The 16999-nt window shown below is 47.8% G+C and overlaps 3 protein-coding genes across 3 annotated transcripts; 2 read left to right on the forward strand and 1 right to left on the reverse strand.

The window, feature by feature from the left end:
• The first annotated feature begins 1955 nt into the window (after window positions 1-1955).
• TAF6L (TATA-box binding protein associated factor 6 like) lies at window positions 1956-13572 on the forward strand. Its single transcript, XM_080911734.1, has 12 exons — window positions 1956-2050; window positions 2960-3015; window positions 3838-3997; window positions 4645-4731; window positions 5284-5434; window positions 5572-5622; window positions 6128-6222; window positions 8633-8707; window positions 8827-9047; window positions 9325-9457; window positions 12570-12698; window positions 12774-13572. Exons 2-12 carry the CDS (start codon window positions 2984-2986, stop codon window positions 13533-13535), a joined length of 1896 nt encoding a protein of 631 aa, XP_080767860.1. The 5' UTR covers window positions 1956-2050; window positions 2960-2983; the 3' UTR covers window positions 13536-13572.
• A 35-nt stretch (window positions 13573-13607) lies between these two features.
• On the forward strand, window positions 13608-15461 carry TMEM179B (transmembrane protein 179B). The gene is made up of 5 exons (XM_080911768.1): window positions 13608-13733; window positions 14361-14548; window positions 14628-14762; window positions 14910-14988; window positions 15168-15461. Exons 1-5 carry the CDS (start codon window positions 13638-13640, stop codon window positions 15327-15329), a joined length of 660 nt encoding a protein of 219 aa, XP_080767894.1. The 5' UTR covers window positions 13608-13637; the 3' UTR covers window positions 15330-15461.
• A 96-nt stretch (window positions 15462-15557) lies between these two features.
• On the reverse strand, window positions 15558-16948 carry TMEM223 (transmembrane protein 223). The gene is made up of 2 exons (XM_080913242.1): window positions 16589-16948; window positions 15558-15928 (listed from the first exon to the last, which is right to left on the reverse strand). Exons 1-2 carry the CDS (start codon window positions 16893-16895, stop codon window positions 15636-15638), a joined length of 600 nt encoding a protein of 199 aa, XP_080769368.1. The 5' UTR covers window positions 16896-16948; the 3' UTR covers window positions 15558-15635.
• Window positions 16949-16999: the final 51 nt, after the last annotated feature.

The following is a 16999-nucleotide window of genomic DNA, read 5'->3' on the forward strand; positions in this document are numbered from 1 at the left end:
CTAGTTGAGTTGCCTTGTGCTCAGAGGCAGTAGATAGTGTAGGCAGAGCTTAAGGTTACCACCTGGTTACCTGGTTTTGCTCATAAGCAGTAGGAGCTCAGGATGCTTTAACATATGGTAGCTTTGTTCTGAGGACGGAATGGCTCAGCACAGTGATCCATCCCAAATGGCATCCACAGTAGCCACTTTTTTTCCCTGTGGTAATATCAATCTCATTACTGCCTCCTGAGCACCTGCCTCTGCTCCAGTTTGGAGTAAATAAAGCCCAGATAGATTATATACAGCTTTGCTAGATCTGATAGTACCTGGCCAGGTCTGGACTTTCTTCCTCTCCTGTCTGCAAGTGGCCAATGGTTGTCCAAGCATATAAATGTGAACAACCCAAATGCTACTGACTGAGCTGATAAACTAAGACCTCTGGGAATGGCCTCTCTTTCATAGGCGGACAGACTGTTCAAGCATGGAAACCACACCAAATGACTCAGCAGGGTCAGCAGCCTCAGGTGGTGTTGCCATGGCAACCCCAGTTCCACCCATCTGGCTTTTTTAGCTCAGTTCTAGAAGATTTTCTTTTTCCAAGCAGCAGCAGCAGTATCAAGACCTCAAAGAAAGAGGGGTGGATGTATATAGCCATGTTCTCATGCAGGAAGCTCCTTTCTGGAACTAAAAAAAAAAGGCAGTGGAGAGAAGGCTCAGTGGTTAAGAGGTTAAGAGCACCGACTGTGAGATCTGATGCCCTCTTCTGCTGTGTCGGAAGACAGTGACAGTGTACTCACATACATAAAATAAATAAATTTAAAAGAAAAGAATAAGGGTGGGAGAGATAGCTCAGTGGTCAAGAGCTCTTTTTGCTCTTGCACAGAACCTCAGTACAATCACCCTCACACCCTCACAACAATCTGTTTCAGGGATCCAACTACTCTGGTTTCCTTGATCACAGCCTGCGGTCAGGTGTATACACACTTACCTACAAATAAAAAATAACAGTATAAATCTTGGGGCTAGAGGGATGGCTCTTCCAGGGCACCAGTCTCAGGGGATTTGATATCTTCTTCCTTGAACCCCAGGCACACACATAGTGCACAGATATACATGCAGCAAAGCATACATATAAAATAAGTCCTTAAAAACTTTAATTAAAATTAATCTTTAGGAGATGGAGAGATGGGTCAGTGATTAAGAACACATACCAATCTTTTAGAGGATCAGGGTTCAATTCCCAGCACCCACATGGGAGTTCACAACTGTCTGTAACTCCTGTACCAGGGAATAGGACACCCTACACACACATACAGCCAAAACACCAGTGTGTATATAAAATAAAAAAATAAAGTATAGAGAACACCGAGGATGTAGCTCAGTGGTAGAACATTTGTCCATCAGTTGCAAAGCTGTTGGTTTGAGCACCTAAAGCACAGTAAATAAATGTTACTTTCTTAGGGTTTCCTATATCCCAGTTGATATGTAGCCGAGCTGGTATCTAGCTCTACCCAGGACTGGTGAGTTGGCGACCACAAGTAAAAGAGCTTGTTGCATAAGTCCGACCACCTGAGTTCAACTGTTGGTCCCTACATGGTGGAACAAGAGCATCAATCCCTCTAAGTTGTCCTCTTTTTTGCAAGTTCAAGCACACAGAGCTGAACTTTTCTTTGTTAAGATCAGAAACTGGGAAGCGGTTTGATCCCAGCACCCTGGAAGCACAGGAAGGCCTACGAGTTCAAGGCCAGCTAGCTTGTTTGACGCGGTGAATTCAAATTCAGCGTGAGCCAGGGAACAAGACACCTGTTAGCTAACCAACAAGAGCTGTTGCTTTAAGAAGCGCCACTCACGTCACCAACGACGCTTGAGTGCCTTTACCCCACATTCACACCGACCAATCTTGAGGTCGAACGCCTCTTTGGTGGGCGGAAACCTCAGTAGTCGGCCACCGATTGGCTCCTCGTATGGAGGGCGGAGCCTGAGCGCGGAGAGAGGGAATTACCGAGAGCCAGGTGAGTGGAAGCGGTCTTTACCTCCGGGGCAGGCGACCTCCCGACGCCGCAGTCCGCAGGTAAGCAGGTCCGCCCGGACCCCGGGGATCGCTTCTCACGGTGGGCTGCTCACCAGCCTCGGAGCCCGCCGGGGCCCACTCCTTTACCGAGCACGTGACACAAGTTCCGTAACCCCTGACCTCCTTACTCGACCCCACGCCCTCTGGATCTGGGATGGAGGAAGTTGGGTGGGAGGATGCGCAACCTAGAGGCCCTCATCGGTCAGTTCCCACGCCTTCTAGTCAGGAGGCCTTGGAACTGAGGCTGTGCAGGACAGGAGAGGGAGACCTTGGTCACAGACTGGATTTTGTGAGGTCTCAACAGGGGAATAGGCAAACTCCATTCTGGCTTTCCACTTACGCAAGACTGAACGCTTCCATTTTACAGATGGGTAAACTGAAGCTTACTCAGTGATGAGTCTAGTGGTGGGACTTCAAATCTTTGGGCTACAAAGCCAGGCCTAGTTCAAATACAAGCCTACTGCTCACGAATATATTATCCTGAGTTCAATTACAACAAAGCTTTGAGTCGCTGCAATCTAATTACCCAGTGCTTACTGTTTGGTTTTGGACAGTTCGGGCAACTTCTCTGAGCTAAGACTTCCTCGACTTTGTGAAATGAACAGATGTATACAACTATATATTTCATTATTAATGAGGATAGGATGAGGTCATAGAATGTTGCTAGCTGGAAGCCACGGGTATTTATGTGTTTAGGAAAATAACTAGGCTGGAGAGATGGCTGAGAAGTTCGCTACTCTTCTGGAGGACCCAAGTTCAGTTCTTGGTACCCTCATGGCAAGTCACAACTGTCTGTAACTACAGTTTCAGGGTATCTGGAACCTTCACACAGACACATAAATGCAGAGAGTGAGTTTTAGGCGTTGTCTCGAAAATAAAGAACAAGCATTCTTTCTTTCTCTTTTTTAGCAAGTGTTAATGAGGGCGTAGTCTATGCTGACCTGCTGGAGGCCTGGGATGCAGAGGTGAGCATACACACTGGTCTTTGCTGTTGTGCAGCTTACAGTCTACTGGACATCACATGCTGATTCCCCAGTACCCCTTTAAAGAGAGTGGGCTTGGTTATAAAGACCTGTGCTGTGTAGTGTGCCTTACATCCTGAGTGCTGGGGTTAAAGATGTATGCCACCACTGCCTAGCTCCAGCCTTATTTACATTTTATTTTGAGATAGGCTGAGTTGTTTGGGTAACCTTGAACTCACTTCATAGTTCAGGTAGACTTTGAACTATTATTCATCCTCCTGCCTCATACCTGAGGACAAATGTTAATACAGTCCGGTAAGACCTCTCTGACATTCACATGAGGATCTGAAGGAAGGAGTAGGTGATGGGTCACGGAGTCGAAGAGATTTGGGGAGGAGAACAAAGAAGGGGCACCGTCACACAGAGTGCTCTGAATTGAGGAAATACAGGTGGCCATGGGTGGAAGTCTAGAACACAAGACAGGGAACAGTAAGGTTTGTAGATACATGCTGGGAAGGCGCATGCATAGCCTCCCAGCTCGGGCCAGTATCTCTGTATTACAAAGGCAACAGGAACCACTGGGAGATGGCTATATGGACAGTATAGGCTGCACACTGGTTCTGGAGAGAAAGAGTGATGGGCCCTTGCTGGGGTCCTGGGAGCATTCCTGGGTCGGTCATCTTGGCCCTGGGCTGTGCTGAGCCTTTGGCTTCTTTGTGGCTTATGAAGCAGAGGAGCAGACATGGTTGAAACGGTCTCGTCTGCTTCATGCTTGAGGGAATCTCAGAGATACTGGGCAACTTTTCAACCTTTTTCCACTTGCAGCTCCACCGGGACCATGTCAGAAAGAGAAGAAAGGAGGTTTGTGGAGATCCCTCGGGAGTCAGTCCGGCTCATGGCAGAGAGCACGGGGCTGGAGCTGAGTGACGAGGTGACAGCTCTGCTCGCTGAAGATGTGTGCTACCGCCTCAGAGAGGCCACCCAGGTGTGCCGTTCCCAGCTCCCCTCGCTCCTCCCTTTGTTCTTCCCTGTCACTTCTTCCCACTTCCCACACTGACAAGCCCAGCAAACGTATGCCAGGTGTCTTGAGGTCACAAGAGAGTCTAGGCCCGAGCCTTTTAAAGAGTCTCTTTCTAGCCAGTTAGGCTGGGCACTTTCTCATGACACTTTCTCACAGTGTCCTGTTACTGAGGCAGAATAGATGGGTAGTGACACTCTGCACATGAGACACTGAGGCACACACTGGGGACATGACATGAGGAAGGTATACAAAAGCTGAGCTGGGAAGTGCAAGCTTTTGGATTGCTGGTGTGGGGTTCTTTTTTTTTCCTTAAGATTTATTTATTTTTTTGTATGTGAGTACACTGTTGCTCTCTTCAGACACACTATTACAGATCCCATAATGGTATCAGATCCCATTACAGATGGTTGTGAGCCACCATGTGGTTGCTGGGATTTGAATTCGGGACCTCTCGAAGAACAGTCAGTGTCCTTAACCACTGAGCCATCTCTCCAGCCTCCACATTGCTGGCGTGGGGTTGTTTTTGTCTTTTCAGTCTAGCTCATTTCCCTTGGGGGTTCTCACATTTGCTCCCTGCCCCCTGATTCTGAATTTTCTTCCTCCCCTCCCAGAATAGCTCTCAGTTCATGAAACACACCAAACGAAGGAAGCTGACAGTGGAGGACTTCAACAGAGCTCTCAGGTGGAGCAGTGTGGAGGTTCGTGCACTATGGTCATAGAGGGCCCAGGGGATGGGAAGCCACCTCTTCTGTTGAGATCAGGGATGGCAGTGTGGTGAGACACGGGGACAGACACACAGTGCAGCAGGCCCAGGTACTAGGCCCAAAGAATGGAAAGGCCCATGAGTTCCTGGCAGTTAGGGAAGGTTTCATAGAAGAGGTAGAGCTTGAGCCAGGCCTTAAAAGAGTGCTGAGGAAAATAAGCTAGAAGAAATAAAAAGGGATGTTGGGTAAGGAAACAACCTGAAGAAACATGGGGATATTAACCTGTCTTGGTATAACTCTGGGGCCAAGAGTACAGGGAGGAAGTATGTTTTGAGAACTGGGTATGAACAGGAGAGACTTGTACCTTAATGGGGCATAGAACCCTGACAGGTATTTGAGGAAAGGCAACATATAACCTTGACCCAGTGAACCACAGACAGCTCTGATCAACAGGCATCTCTAGCTTCTGGGGACGTAAGGACTACCCTCCAGCATAGGCTTCCCACCCGTCAGGAGAGCTGAATCCTGCCTCTTGTTCCTCCTCAGGCTGTGTGTGGCTATGGGTCCCAGGAGGCACTGCCCTTACGCCCCGCAAGGGAGGGTGAACTCTACTTTCCAGAGGATCGAGAAGTGAACCTGGTGGAGCTGGCACTGGCCACCAACATCCCCAAGGGCTGTGCAGAGACAGCTGTCAGAGGTGGCTGCTAGGGTCCTTCTTGGGGTTAGGACAGGAACCAGATGGTCTGAGTGGTGTTGATGGGCCAGCTTTCAGGGAGGGCAGAATTTGGAGGGGTAAAATCTCAACTGACATTTATTTATATCACCTAACTCTAGTTCATGTCTCCTATCTGGATGGCAAAGGAAATCTGGCACCTCAGGGATCAGGTAACTCTGTGGAGAATGGGCTGTGTGGAAGAGCTCTGTAGGAGCAAGGGGCCTCTGTGCCTTTTGGTCTGCATCTTACAAGCATGTATGGTTACCTGCTGTGCTCTAAAGGGACACAGGCCCTTGTCCAGAAGGCTTATGGTTACAGGTGGAACCCTGACTTGTTAACATTCATTATGTTGGAGGTCAAGACAGAAGTCTGGTTTGCATGCCAAGGTCCCCGAGAAGTATCTTACTTCCAGGGGATGCTGAACAGAGCTTCAGAGAGCCTGAGGCTTGTCCACTGGAAGCTTGAGAACTGAGCAGCAATCTGGGGCAGAGGGGGTTGGGAGTAGATAGAGGCGATACCCATGGAACGTACCTGATCAGAGTGCAGCTGGAGCCTGTGCCTACTTGTTCTGCTTGAATGGGTTTCTTGTGGGTGGGTGCAGGGCTGGTTGGAGGGCAGCAGCCCGCAGAAGGCTATCCCTCCACTGGTGATCACTTCCTTCCTATCTCCTCACAGTGCCCAGTGCAGTGTCTTCACTGACAGATGACCTGCTCAAATACTACCAGCAAGTGACACGGGCTGTGCTGGGCGATGACCCACAGCTAATGAAGGTGAAAGAGTGAGCCTGACTAGGCATAAAGTCAAAGTTTGAAATCTTGAGATATTTTCAGCTATCTAGTTTCTATTCTCCATAGAGCTAGTTGCTATGGTAGAACCTGTTCTCCAGTGGTGTGTGTGCTCTGGGTGGTCTCCTACTATGCCGGCCAGTCCTGACTCCTTATGCTGTGGAGAAACCCTTCTTCCTTGGGCAATGGGCAGCACAACAGGTGTTTGTAATGGTTGTGTTCCCACACCTTCATTTGGATTCCCTTTTTTTTTTTGGGGGGGGGGGTGTTTATTGATTTGGAACCAATTGAGGCATTTATTTATCTGGACTTGGTAAGGAAAGGAGAAGAAATAGAGGTCCCGGTCAGGTGCCCTTAGGTGCTCAGCCTGGCATGTTCTACAGGCTTAGTTCCTGGACTGGTAGCTGTTTCTATCGGTTTAACCTCTGCACACCACCCGTGGTCTCTCTTCTGCCTGTGGCCAGATGAGGGCTTGTGGTCTGCTCAGTGATGTCACCTCTCTATGTGCGGTTTAGATCCTTCATCTTCACATATTGAGCTGCTGCTGTTGTGCTTAAAAAACTAGGAACATGGCCAGCATGCGTTTCTATCCCCAGAACTTGGCTGGTAGGCTACCTATGCATTGACTTTCATGTGCAGAATCCTGGATTGAAGTCCCAACACTCTGAAGCAGGCATGGTGACACAGGCCTGTAATATTAGCACTGGTTGGAAGACTGCAAGTTTGAGGCGGGGCTGTGGGTTTCTTTGTAAGACCTTGTCACAGTAGATAACAGAACCCAAGGAAACAAAATTTTTGCTCTTGCTTTGCTTCTTAGTTGCCTGTAGCTAGCAGCTGTGGGGCCTGGGAGCTAAGCTCTTCTTCACTTTCTCTCCTTATCTAGAGGGCTTGGAGGATCCAGGTTTATGGACGAGGTGGGTTTCTTTGGTTGGTTTATGTTTTTTGGGTCAGGGTCTCTATGTAGGTTGGCCTGGAACTTTCTATGTAGGCTCAGCTGACCATGAGCTGAGTAGATCAGCCTGCCTCCTTCCCTGGAGCTCTAGGATCAAAGGGCACCACCATACCCTGCTGTTTGCTTTTTTCAGTTTGTTTATGTTTTACTCACTGAGATCCTCCCACCTCTGCCTCCTGAGTGCTGGAATTAAAGAACTATTTACTTTTTATTTGATGTGTATGAGTGTTTTGCCTACATGCATGTAAGTGCATCATCTTTGCTCAGAAGAGGGTGTGTGTCCCCTACAACTGGAGTTACAGACAGTTGCAAACTGTTTTGTGAGAGCTGGGAACTGAACCCTGGTCCTCTGTAAGAACAGCAGTTGCTCTTAACTGCTGAGCCATCTTTTGTTTTGTTTTTGCTGTAATAAATGTCTTCCACCTACAAAAGTAAGACCAGTGTGTATTTATTATGGAGCTACCTCTGATATAAAAGTGCACAGTCTTCTGCCTCCCACTCATGTATTTGCACCTGCTACAAGTTACTACTCTAATCTCAGCATAAGTGGTATCTGGTTTAAAGCTTACCTTTTTTCCCTTGGGTTTTGTTATGTTTGAGACAAGGGTTAGTCTTAGTCTTGCTGTGTAACCTTTGGCCTGGAACTCACTGTGGTAGCTCACGCTGGCCTCAGATTTGCAGCAGTCCTTATGTCTCAGCCTCTCAAGTGCAGAGCTTTACAGCTTTAGCCACCAAACCAAACCTATAGCTTTTTCTCAGCTGAAATTATGTTGAATAACTAGGAACTAGATATGGTGGCAAACATCGGTAATTCTAGCACTTAGGAAATGGGAAGCAGGGTGATCAGAAGTTCAAGGTTGTCCTCAGCTACAGAATTAAAGGGCAATCTGCATCAGACCCTGTCTCAAAAACCAAAGGAATTGCTCACACACTTGTGCATGCTATGGCACATGTGTGAAGGTAAGAAAATACACTTTGAGCATAATGGTGGCACTTGCCCTTAGTTCCAGTACCTGGGAGGCAGAGACAGGAGGATCTTTGAGTTCAAAGCCAGCCTGGTCTACAGAGTGAGTTCCAGGACAGCCAGAGCTGTTACACAGAGAAACCATTTTCTCCAGAAAATACTTGTTAGCTCTCTTCTACTATTATATGGTTTCTGGGATTTGAGCTTAGGTTGATGGCCTTGTGCAGCATGTATTTTTACCAGACTGAACAGTCTCATTGACCCCACCTTTTTTCTTCTGCTGTCTTTACCATGGTCCTCTACCTGCCTCCTGTGCTACATCAGGCCTTGTGCTCACTTTGTTTTGTTAACAGGTCCTGTTCTTGTCTGTGTCAGTGGGATTTCTGAGTCAGGACATGAACATTTAACATGATAATACATGGATTCTAACCCAGCCTCCAGAGTGGTGGCTTTTCTTTTATTGAAGTGATTCCTTTCAGGTTGCCCTCCAGGACCTGCAGACAAATTCCAAGATTGCAGCACTCCTGCCTTACTTTGTTTATGTGGTCAGTGGGGTAAGTGGTTAATTCTCTGGTGAAGATTCTTCTATGAGTCTTAAAGCTCATAGAAGATGCTGTTACAGTCGCAAACTCCTGTGTCCATATCTCTCTAAGCCACCCACTCTTGCCAACAGGTAAAATCTGTAAGCCATGACCTGGAGCAGCTGCACCGACTGCTGCAGGTGGCACGGAGTCTGACCCGGAACCCACACCTCTGCCTGGGGCCCTATGTCAGATCTCTGGTGGGCAGCGTGCTTTACTGTGTTTTGGAGCCGCTGGCTGCCTCCATCAACCCCTTGAATGACCACTGGACTCTGCGAGATGGAGCTGCCCTTCTACTCAGCCACATCTTCTGGTAACCACTGGGCTCAGGCTGAGCAGAGGCTGGGCTAGCGTAGTTGATTGGGTTGTGGTAGGGAACTGTATAAAGCCTCTGGTTTCTAGATTAAATGTTAAGTGTGGAATCTCTCCTTCGAGCTCCCTAGCCGGCATGCCATGGTACAATTACAATATACCAAGATATTATTAGTCTTTTGTCCCTTGGATTCTGGGCTAGTCACTCCTGGCAGTCTGTCAGAGAGGTCTACAAATGTTGTGGTAGTATCTCATTGTCCTGACTGTTGCTCTCACAGGACTCATGGAGACCTTGTCAGTGGCCTCTATCAGCAGATCCTGCTGTCCCTGCAGAAGGTCCTGACAGACCCTGTGCGGCCTCTGTGCTCTCACTATGGAGCAGTGGTAGGACTGCATGCTCTAGGCTGGAAGGTGAGGACTCTGGCTTCTCATAGATCTCTGAGAGTGGCTAGAAGCCTTGGAAAAATATCATTCATGCATATTTTATTGTAAAAGTGGTGTCTGTTTTCTGCCATGTTGAGACCTTGCCTTAGGCCAGGTTTATTGTGTGCCTTTCTTGACTGTCTATATGTAAATGTGTTATCCCTTCAGAACCTGTTTTTTTTGTTTTTTTTTTTTAATTCCTGCCCATTTCATAACACCATATTAGAAAATGCCCTTCCTTCCTTCCTTCCTTTCTTCCTTTTTAAGTTTTATTTGTTTTATGTATGTGAGTATATAGTCTGTCTTCAGACACACCAGAAGAGGGCATTAAAGGAGAAAAAGTATCTAAAAATAAAAAAGACAAACCAAAAACCAACACTCCTCACCCCCAAAGAAAGTATTTTGCCATATGCCTGTAATCCCAGGAGAAGCAGGCAGATCTCTTGAGTTTGAGGCTGGCCTGTTCTACAGACTGAGTGAGTTCCAGGACAGCCAGAGTTAACAGAGAAACTTTACTCAGCCCCTGACCTCCACTGCAGGGATTAAAAGCTTGAGCCATCATGCCTGGCTTTCTTAAACAAACAAAACTAAGGATTTAGAATGAAGCCTAGACTGGCCTCAAATTTGTAATTAAACTCCTGTAAGAAAAAGATACTAACGTTTCTGTTGGGTTAAACTGGACTTTTATGTGTTGATTTATCCCAGGCTGGCCTTGGACTTGCTTTGTGACCTTGAACCTCCTCCCACTTCAGAGCTGCCATGCTAGGGTTAAAAGCATGCACCATCACATCCATTTTATGAAGTGCTGGGATCAAATGTAGGGCTTAGAGCATGTTAGCCAACCACTCAACCAACTGAGCTACATTTCAGCTCCTTTTGAAAAAAAGTCATTACTATTAACATTACGCATTTGCATCATGTGTGTGCATAGGCATGCTTGCCATACTATGTGTGGAGAGTGAATTTTCTCTTACCTTTACTTGGGTTCAGGGCATTGAGCTCAGGTCATAAGGCTTCTAGAACAAGTCTATTTACACAGAACCATCTTGCTGGGCTCCCTCAAATGCCTTTTGTTATTGTTATCTTAGTAGTGGCTTTTAAAAAAATGATCTTATTTTTATGTGCATTCATGTCTTGCCTACATATATGTTTGTGTAAGGGCATCAGTCCCTTACAACTGGAGTTACATTTGTGAGCTGCTTCATAGTTGCTGGAAATTGAACCCAGCCAGTGCTCTTACCACTGAGTCATATCTCTGGTCCTTTACTATTGGTTTTCTAAACAGGGTCTCCATCTGTATTGCCCTAGTTGTCCTGAACTTGCTCTGTGGACTAGCTTCAAGAACTCAAGAGACTCAACTGCCTCCTCTGTAATGCTTTCCCATCCCCCACCCCTAACTCCAAATGGTGGGATTAAAGGCTTGAGCCACCATGCTTGGCTTTTTAAAAACAAAAACAGGGACTTAAAAGTGAAGCCCAGGGGCTGGAGAGATGGCTCAGTGGTTAAGAGCTCTTCCAGAGGTCCTGAGTTCAATTCCCAGCAACCACATGGTGGCTCGCAGCCATCTGTAATGAGATCTGATACCTTCTTCAGGTGTGTCTGAAGACAGTAACAGTGTGCTTATACATAATAAATAAGTAAATCTTTTTTTTTAAAAAAAAGTGAAGTCCAGGTTGCCCTCAGATTTGAAATCAAGCTCCCGAATGCTAAAGATCTGTACCTCAAAATCTAGCTCATTTACTGGTATATGATTAAGATAACCTTTTCTTTCCTTTTTGTACCATGTGCATTTTTATTGAATCCCTGGGGACAGATTTGTGAAAGTAACATTTGCGTATGTATAGGGTAAAGGGTCAAGGCCTCTTAGCCTAGGGTGAGTTCCAGATGTGGACAATGGAACCTGAGGCAGCTAGAATCCAGAATGTGACATTCTTTGTGAAATCTGTGAAATCGACTGGAAGACTACCACTGAGGTGGTAGAGAAAATAATGATGCAGATGATGACCTTGAGGATGCTGAAGATCAGGGAGCTGATGTTCAGGCACTTGACAGTGGAGGCGTAGGCCTGGGCTCCAATCACATTGCCCACCATCTTCCTGTCCCTGGACTTCACGGAGTAGGCATAGGCAATGAAGCCCAGGCAGCCGGCATTGAAGAAGAGTGCATTGAACAGGCACCAGACCACATGGTCAGGCACAGAAACCTCTCTGGGCATGTTGATCATGGTGGTTCTCAAAACAGCTCAGTCACCCTGTACTCATCTTTGATTGTCTAATAGCTTAGAGGAAGTCTGGCATTGGTGGGCAGTAAGGCTCATGGTATTTGACTCTGGAACAATCACTGTCTGGAGGATAGCTGCTGCTAAGACAGCTTCTCTGAGTGTATATTAATATCTGTAAATCTTAGCAGGATATTTTGGTATCTTTCATAGTTATTTAAAATGTAATCCCTACTTTTAAAAAATATTTTTCCTAGTAATTTGACAATTGGTCAGCATTTTCAAACATTCATGTCAAAGCCCATTTCTAATGTCTTCGTCTTTATTTAGACATGCTTTGCCTCCAGATGATTACAGAATTTAGAACTGTATACAGTCAAAGTCACGTGTGGTAGTACACTGCGTATAATCGCAGGGTTTGGGAAGCCAAAGGGAATTCTCATGAATTCAAAGCCTAGTATGGGCTCCCAGTATTGTTTTTATGTGTGTGGTCTGAATTCAATTCTAGTTTCTCTAATCAGAACACCACTTCCTTGCTGATTGTATTTACTAGCAGTCTGCAAACAATTTCTGTTTCATGATGATTTAATTATGCCTTATTAGCCCATAGTAAATGTCAGTAATGGGGCTTTTTAAAATATTGCCTGTGTTTAATGTTTTTTTTTTTTTTTTTTTTTTTTTTTTTTTTTTTTTTTTATCCCTTATGCGTACCAAAAGCTTACACATACAGTAAATCCCAGAGACACGGATATCTCAATAAGGGAGAAAATAGAGGACTGAGCCTTGTCAAAAATTCAGTGGATCTTTTGTGGGAAAGGGTGGGTAATCATGAGGGCATATAGAAGGAACAAGGTTACTTAACTGCATTCCTTTCCATTCTAGGCAGTGGAACGAGTCCTCTATCCACATCTGCCTACGTACTGGACAAACTTGCAGGCTGTGCTGGATGACTATTCTGTATCTAATGCCCAGGTCAAAGCGGATGGGCACAAAGTGTATGGAGCTATTCTGGTGAGTTACCAGTCCTAGCTTCTCCTTTCTGTCGGCGCTCAGCAGACTTATGGCACCTGGGCTTTTTGTTTACAGGTGGCCGTAGAGCGACTACTGAAAATGAAAGCTCAGGCAGCAGAGCCCAACCGCGGTGGCCTTGGCAGGAGAGGGTACCGTCCTGCGGAGGACTTGCCTTGGGACAGCCTCCTCCTACAAGAGTCTCCTCCCGGGGGCGGCTCCGAACCAGGTTTTGGGTCTGCTCTCCCACTGCTGTCAGGGGTTGCAGGACCAGAGGACCCTTCTTCCTTGACCCTGGCAGACATCTACCGTGAACTATACTCCTTCTTTGGTGACAGCTTGGCCACCCGCTTCGGCACTGGCCAGCCTGCTCCCATGGCCTCACGACCGCCTGGAGACAAGAAGGAGCCTGCGGCTGCCCCGGATTCAGTGCGGAAAATGCCGCAGCTGACTGCCAGCGCCGTGGTCAGCCCTCAGGGTGACGAAAGCCCGTGCGGTGGGACTCTGGCCGCCGCCAACGCCGCCTCTGAGAGCAGGCCGCTGCCTCGTGTACACCGGGCTCGGGGCACTCCTCGTCAGCAGGGTCCCGGCGCTGGAACGCGAGACGTCTTCCAGAAGAGCCGCTTTGCACCCCGTGGCGCCCCTCACTTCCGGTTTATAATCGCAGGGCGTCAGGCCGGGCGGCGCTGCCGCGGGCGCCTCTTTCAAACTGCTTTCCCCGCACCCTACGGGCCTAGCCCTGCGTCCCGCTATGTGCAAAAGTTGCCCATGATCGGCCGCACTGGCCGCCCGGCCCGCCGCTGGGCGCTCTCCGACTACTCGCTGTACCTGCCGCTGTGAGGCTGCCGCGCCTCCGAGAATAAATCCGTGCCCGGAAGTGACGTGTGTGTGTGTGCTCGTGGGCGGGGCTTGGGCAGTTGGCTTCCTGGTGGCTTGGGCGCCATGGCGCTGCCCTGGTTGCAGCGAATTGAGCTCGTGCTCTTCGCTGCCGCATTCCTGTGCGGTGCTGTGGCGGCCGCGGCGCTGACCCGGACCCAGGTGCGGCTGCGGGGGCGGGCCAGCCTTGGGATCCAGCATTCCTGCTAGAGGGCTGGACGCGGTTTCTACATCGGGCTATGGGCTAGAACTTCCAAAGGTCTTTCCTCCCCAGAGGAACTGGACGGGCAGAGCGTCTTCCAGTCCAGTTACTAGGGTTTTGAGACACACGGGTTGTCTTTGCATCCTTCCAATAATCGAAACATTTGTGCAAAAGAGCCCCAAATATAGTGTAGCAGAGATCATGGTGCCTCATGATTATAACACGATGTGTAAAATGAGGAAGCAACATTCGAGTCTTAACTACTAGGTAGTCTTGGTAGTAATAGTACTTTGAATCACTATAGGAGTCTAGGACGCCTACTTTTACAGATTAGGAGAGCTTGTTAAAGGACACACAAACTTAGTGATTGCTGTAGAATTTCTTCTCACTGGAAAGGGCAAAACTTGTTTTCTCTTGGGTTCCTTAACGTCTATAACCCACTGAATTCTGGTCCTGAGTACTGAGATTTTGTTGCCAGCAGGCTAGTATCTCCGTTTCACCTAAACTTGTGAACTAGTCCTTACATCTGACAGGAACCTGCATCTTGGGTACTGAACTAAAATGGACTTAACAGCTTCTCTCCACAGGCTTCCTTTGGTGGTAGCTGTCCCTTGTATGGTGTGGCTGCACTCAATGGCTCCTCTCTGGCCTTGTCACGTCCCTCAGCCCCTTCCCTCTGCTACTTTGTGGCAGGGGCTTCAGGCATCCTGGCACTCTACTGCCTTCTACTTCTCTTCTTCTGGGTCTACAGCAGCTGCATCGAGGACTCCCAAAGGTGATTGCCCTACTGTTGACAAGGGTTCGAGGTGAGATGAATCCCACCTCAGCCACAAAACTTGTTTTCTCTTTCTCAGAGGTTCTATATGGCTCCGAATTGCATTGGCCATCTCAGCTATAGCCATCTTCCTGATCTTGGTGTCTGCCTGTATACTTCGATTTGGCACCAATTCTCTCTGCAATTCCATCATCTCCTTGAACCGTACAATTAGGTAATGGGAGGAGGGAAGCCTGACAGGAGCTATCTTCTCTCTGTAGGGGACAGGTCATTTAAGGTCTTATGGCCCTTGTCTCCAAGGACAGAAATGTGCTTAGAGCATGTCCCCTCTTTCTAACAAGTTGTTTCTTTAACCTCACAGCTGCTCTGAAGCCCAGAAAATCTCATGGACACCTCCAGGAACTGCTGTGCAGTTTTACTCCAATCTACACAATGCTGAAGTGAGACAGAGGGATAGAAACCGTAGCTTAAGAACATTCACCATGTAGTATATGCTTGGCTGTACGTCAGTCGAAAGCTCAAAGTAGCTATGGGGCTTGTCACCTTTAGCCTGGTCAGTGTGTGGGTAGGCCTGGATTGGAGAGGGCTTCCCTCCTCATACTCATCTTCTCTCTCACAGACCTCTTCTTGGGTGAATCTGATATTGTGGTGTCTGGCCTTGATGCTCCAGGTCATTCAGTGCAAGTTTAAAGCCACACGATACCAGCCCCAGGAGAGGGGTGACCCAGAGTGGAGCTCTGAGACTGATGCTCTTGTTGGGCATCGCCAGTCTCACTCCTGAAGACTACTCAAGAGTGCTTTCTGCAGCCGGAACCTCCATGCCCATCCTCATCTCTGTTTATATTAGAAACCTCAGTTTTTCCCTCCAGGAGGGAAACATTCGAATTGCTTTTTCTCCTTAACTTTTTTGTACCAAAATAATATATTACTTTTCCTCATCATGGTATGGATTTCTTAATGTTAAACAAATAGACCCTTGTAGAATAGATTTATTGGCTTTTAGTGAATCCTGGGCACCTTTTCATTCCCCGGGTGGTCTCCTCATCCCTAAAGAGTTTGCATCATGTGAGAAGGATAAGCCAATTTTTCACAGGCTCCGGTAGGCACCCACAGTGTTATCAAAGAGTTGAGTGTTGGTAAAGTGTCCAGCTTTGTCCAAAAGGAAGTAGAAGCGCCGGCCTTTGACCTTCAGAGGCAGCATAGCAGGAACTTCACCTCTGTGGGCCATGCAGGAGATCTGGTTCAAGGGAACTGTGAACCGGGTACCCAAGCCAAAGGGGGCATAAGTGGTCAATGTCACCTGCTGCCCTCCTGCAAGGAGCATGACAGACCGCACAGATCTATGTGAGTAGAGGAGACCAGCACCAAGGACCAAGGCTCCTGCAGAAAAGCAAAGTGGGGTAAAAGGTTATTTAAACCCTCCTTGCAGTCGAGTCAAATTACTGTAACGGAAGTAACAGTTTTGAGCAATTATACTCTAAAATATGTTCCTAAATCCATTAAAAAAATGGTAGCTAGGCAGTTGTGGTGCACTTCATCACTAGCGAGCCAGTCTGGTCTGCTGAATTTCATGGCAGCCAGAACTACACACAGAAACCATGTCTTGGAAAGCAGAAAAGGACAGGGTCCATTATTCCATGCTGGCTAACAAGCTTGCTATATGTTCAATAACTTGTGATATATTGTCCCAAATGCTATATACAGGATGTCACTATGTATATGCAGTATTGGGGATCAAACCTAGGCCTCATGCATACATACTAGGCAAACACTCTTAGAAACCAAACCAAGCCAAGTCTCCACCCCATCAACACTTTTAAATAGATTTCTCCATTGTTAAAGGGAGAAAATTTGTCCGTGGCTTCAAACGCCTGCTCATGGTTAGTGTGAGGGGCAGATCCTGGTCTATGGTATGCAAGGTGGGGTGCAAGGCATTCCCGGAACTGTTACACCATGCCCGTACCGGGTGTTCCACTTGCTTTTTTGGAAATCCCTTTTTTCTGAGTGAGCACCACAGCAATCTGGAGCCCAAGCGCTTACCCATCGTGCCGCAACCAACAGCTAATCCGTATCGCCAGAGTGCGGGGCGCAGGTCCGGGTAGTCCCTGTTGGGATCCTCCGCAGGTACTCGGATCAGAGGTCTGGACAAGGCTGCAGCAGCCAGGGAGGTCCAGAAGATGCCCTGACCCGCACAAAACAGTCCAAGGATGACAAAGAAGCGGCCCCGTTCGTGCTGGAAAAGCAGCACATCCCGTGGGACCCCGTTTTGAATAGACCGGTGAACATTTTGGGACCGCAGCACAGCCAAAAGCCGGTTGACGCACGGCGGCGGCACAAACGCCGCCATGGCGGAGCACTTCCGTCTCCGGGGCGGGACTTCCTATCACGACGCAAATTCCCACCCCTCCTGCATTGAGGGAAACAAGCCAGTAATGGGACACAAACTACAAT

This window comes from Micromys minutus (genome assembly GCF_963924665.1).
Source record: "Micromys minutus genome assembly, chromosome: 2".
NCBI lineage: Eukaryota > Metazoa > Chordata > Mammalia > Rodentia > Muridae > Micromys > Micromys minutus.